General features: G+C 56.1%; 3 protein-coding genes across 3 annotated transcripts in view; all 3 read right to left on the bottom strand.

Annotated features, from left to right (window-relative positions):
- On the bottom strand, window positions 1-792 carry LPMP_181210 (prolyl-tRNA synthetase, putative; the record flags this gene model as incomplete). Its single annotated transcript, XM_010699653.1, has 1 exon — window positions 1-792. A coding segment is annotated over one exon (792 nt), but the record flags the coding sequence as incomplete, so codon positions are not given.
- A 1,603-nt stretch (window positions 793-2,395) lies between these two features.
- On the bottom strand, window positions 2,396-3,223 carry LPMP_181200 (hypothetical protein; the record flags this gene model as incomplete). The annotated part of the gene is made up of 1 exon (XM_010699652.1): window positions 2,396-3,223. One exon carries the CDS (start codon window positions 3,221-3,223, stop codon window positions 2,396-2,398), a length of 828 nt encoding a protein of 275 aa, XP_010697954.1.
- A 581-nt stretch (window positions 3,224-3,804) lies between these two features.
- LPMP_181190 (hypothetical protein) overlaps window positions 3,805-3,917 on the bottom strand; it is a gene marked incomplete at both ends in the record, with an annotated part of 3,300 nt that continues 3,187 nt past the window's right edge. Inside the window, one exon of the mRNA XM_010699651.1 lies at window positions 3,805-3,917. This exon is cut by the window's right edge and continues 3,187 nt beyond it. Coding sequence (XP_010697953.1) covers window positions 3,805-3,917 — 113 coding nt within the window.

The raw sequence follows: 3,917 nt of genomic DNA, 5'->3' as shown, positions 1-3,917 counted from the left end.
CCTCCCTCCAAGGAACCTCTGCACGCACTTCCACACGTAGTACGCCCACGGACGGATGATGTAGCACCCGGACACGTCGTAGTACTCGACCATCTCCGCCTTTGTGATCACATCGATGTACCACGCAGAGAAGTTCTCCTCGCGCCTCGCCGCAATGCCGAGCTTCGTCTCCCCAGACGGGGCAGGCGCGGGCGTAGCCGCAGCTACAGCCGCCCTCTTCGGCTTTGCAGCAAGGGCAGCAGTGCTGTCCGTCACCGCAGCGTCCGCCGAGGCAGCACCAAAGTCCACCAGCTTGTACGCGTACCCGATCTTCTCGAGGTACATCTTGAGCTGCTGGAATGTGATAACGGCGGTGTAATCGTTACGGCACAGACAAAAGGCGAGCAGCTGCGTGCTGTGCGCCATTGAGGTGTCCAGTAGGAGCGTAATGGGACGGTTTTCTGTGTTGTTGATGAGTGGGAACGGCGTAACGCATCCCTGCACGACGGCGAGGCACTCATGCAACACCTCGTTGGAGGCAAAGCGCAGGTCCTTGGTGTTAGTAACGTTTTGAATGAACTTGAGTTCTGTCGCGGTTGACTTGAACGCCGTCGCCATCACCAGGTCGCCTTTTTTGCTCTTGAGGAAGAGTGTCTTGGTGCCCACCGCGGTGATGCCCATCTTCTCCTTCAGAAGGTCCAACACCTCCTCGACGGTGGCTTTCTCGTCATGGTGCAGAATGGGAATGTCAAGCCTTAGCTCTTGGAAGAGGGCCTTCACCTCATCAAAGCCGCGGCAGTCCTCGATAGACATGTGAGCAGGCAGAAAAGCTGGTTGTGAGTGTTTTTCCGTGTGTATCCGGCCACCACTGAAGCCTCTTGTGAAGGTCGCGAGGCCAGCAGGACTCGCTGAGCAACTGAATGTTCGAGACAAGGAGTACGATGAGCGATGTCGTACGCACACGTGGCACGCGATCGATCGATACACACGACTAGACGGTAGACAAGACGCAGCGTGACGTAACAGAGAAAAGCACCTGAGAGATGGACTCAAGTATCGTCCACAGGACATGTAGTTACGTTTAGGGAGGCAAATGCGTGTCTATGTGAGTGTGGGTTTTTGCTTGGCAGGTGCGAGGGGTTAGGGGGAACAGCTGCAGCGATCAGCTCGGAGACAGAAGAAAGGGAACAAGCGAGCTGACAGAGACAGTCGAAGAGATGGGGAGAGAGCGCGCGCGCGATGAACACGCTGGCACGATTTCGGCCGTGTGGTTGTGGGTAGGAAGAACAGATAGGGGGAGAGGCACTGCAGGGGGGGAGGCAGAAGTCCGGTGTATTGCGCCGCTCCACGTGCAGTAGTGCAGAGCGTCGAAGAAGCCAAAAAAAAAAAAGAGAAAGGAAAAAAACGAAGAAAGAGCTGAAGAAGGGATCGCAGATAAAATGAGAAGCGACAAGGACAAGTTCGGGTTGTGCGTACGCATGCATATAAATCTCGAACTCATCGCCTCCAACACACAAGCACACGGAGACATATGCACGCGTGAAGAGGTGGACGAAGAGGAGAAAGAAAAGTGGGGCAACTCACTCCACTCTTCTTGCTTGAACCAAGATAACAGATCGCCACACACGCTGGGCGTGTGAAAGCTTTTCTCATTTTTGCTGTCAGTCAAGGGGTAACGCTTCGGTGGGGATGATGTGAGTATACCCGCAGCAGTACGTTCAGGAGCTGTGCCGGTTTATTAGGTCTGTCTGCGTGGGCGTGTGTGAAGACAAAAAGAAGTGAAGATCAAAGACACTAACGATCTCCGTCGCTTCGTGTATGACTGCGTGGGTCTGTCAACCGGGAGGGTCTCACACGGCTGCCTTTCCCTTCAGCAAAGCAAACTCGCATCGGTCATGTTGTTCCTTGTGGGCAACGCTGCACACCGTGAGGCCTCTTGCCCGCTCTCTGCGCGAAGCACGAGTGCACCTCCCCTGCACTCTTGCCCTGGCCTCCTACGATACAACTTCGTCAACATCACCTCAGGCGTCACGTGAAGCAGCTGGAGATGCATCCGCTCGATGCGCAGCAACAAACCAGAGAGAAACAAATAAATCACAAACAAAAATTGCAACACTGCAAAGCATCGTCCTCTCCCGTGCACCCCTCTCCCTCGTGAGGCGCCGTGGCACCTGGCACGAGTACGCGGCCAGAGCTGAGGCGCCAGCTGCTTTCTGGCAGGACGCACGCTTCACACCACAGCTCAGGCGCAGACAAAATCCGCATACGCCCACTCCTCCCTCCTCTCCACCTCTCCTTCTAGAGAACCCTCGGCCTTGTCGTTTTCACAGAGGAGCCTGCGTCCGTGCGTGCAGACGTCAAGGCCTTTTGAATGACCTCGATGGGTGCGTAAGGTACGGCAAAAATTGGGCAGTGTTCAACGCATCATGGTGAACTTTGTATCCTTGCCCATCGCCCGCAACTCATCCAGCTTGCGCTTGCTGTAGTTCAGCTTCCACTCGATCTTCATGATGTTCTTGCGGGGAATATCGCGCTGCTTGTCGTACTCCTCGCGAATGTAAGCCGACAAGTTGCGCCGTGTGTCGGCGTCCTGTATGCGTGAGACCTCGCGCAACATGCTTCGATACACACTCAGTATTTCGACCTGGACTCCGCTGCGTCGCGGAGATGCTGCGCCAGTCTCCGTGGTCGCGGGAGATGCAGTGGGAGGTTTCCCTGCCGTGGCTTGCCGCTCTGACGGTTTCTTTGCAGAGAAGAGATGAGTGCGCAGCCGCCTACGAATGACCTCGTCGTCGACATGTGACTCTTCGGTCGCGACAGCTGCGGAAGAAGAAACGAGGGATGGTGAAGACGGCGCTGCTCTGCGGCGGACAATCGGCGTAGCGCAGCTTGCTGTCGCAGATTCGTGACCTATCCCTTCATAATCGTTGATGTGCTCCTTCTCCGGATGTTGCTGCTGCTGCTGTTCCATCCACTCGGATAGCTTGGTCGCGGCTGAACTCATGACGCCGATGTTGCCCACGTGATTAGTGACGTTGGACCTGCGCGATGGCACTACTGGCGACAGCAGCGCCTCTGCTCCACGCTCCGGGTGCATTGGGTTTCCCCGGTATCTCTCCTGCGGCACATACATGGTGTCACGGTAGACCTTGGTGAGGGTGTCAAAGGGGAAGTTGTGGGCGTTGCCTCCCTTGTCATGTCGTTGATGGCGCGTCACACGCGTGAGATGGAGACACGCACGCATGATCACGTGAGCCTTGCGAAACGTTCCTTCGCTGGTTTTTTTTGTTTTCCGAACTCTGCAAATACAAAGAGGGACAACGCGACGCCAAGAACGTGAGGAAGAGGGTGGGTTGGTACGAGGTGAGTAGGGTACGAACAACGGCAATGAAGGAGAGGGAGCCGCATACCGACATGCTCGCGGTACCTGGGCAACGACGAGTAACATCGCGGGCATACTTATTGTTCACTGCGCTTCTGCTGTCCAAGTGAAAGCGGAGTACCCCACGACATCGACTTGGGAAGAGCAGAGGCACGTCGTGTATGCAAGCACGTTCCGAAGTGCGCGTACAGAGGGCAATCATGGCTGTCCTGCTGCCCTGCCTCCTCCCCCCCATCGCCTTTGTGAACGCTGACGTCGTGCACGGGCGCTTATCGTTGCCGTTGTGGAAAACAAAGTGGGAAAAAAAACGGGGCAAGTGGAGAAGCGCAGACACACTAAAAGTCTGCTTGGCATCAACGTAGAAGACACACATACGCACGCATGCCGCTGCCCCCCCCCCCTCATCTCTACACGTCTCTCAGCGCCTGCAGGAACGTCATCGCTCAATCCAGTCCGTCATAATCCTCCTCGGCGTACCAGCCAGCACTTTCCGCCACTGCCGCAGACGACGACGCACATGCCATGGTTGTCTGGGACGCTGTCAATACGCAGCGAA

This window comes from Leishmania panamensis, assembly GCF_000755165.1.
Source record: "Leishmania panamensis strain MHOM/PA/94/PSC-1 chromosome 18 sequence".
Lineage (NCBI taxonomy): Eukaryota > Euglenozoa > Kinetoplastea > Trypanosomatida > Trypanosomatidae > Leishmania > Leishmania panamensis.
Note: the sequence above shows the minus strand (reverse complement) of the source record. Positions and strands in the feature narration are given on the sequence as shown.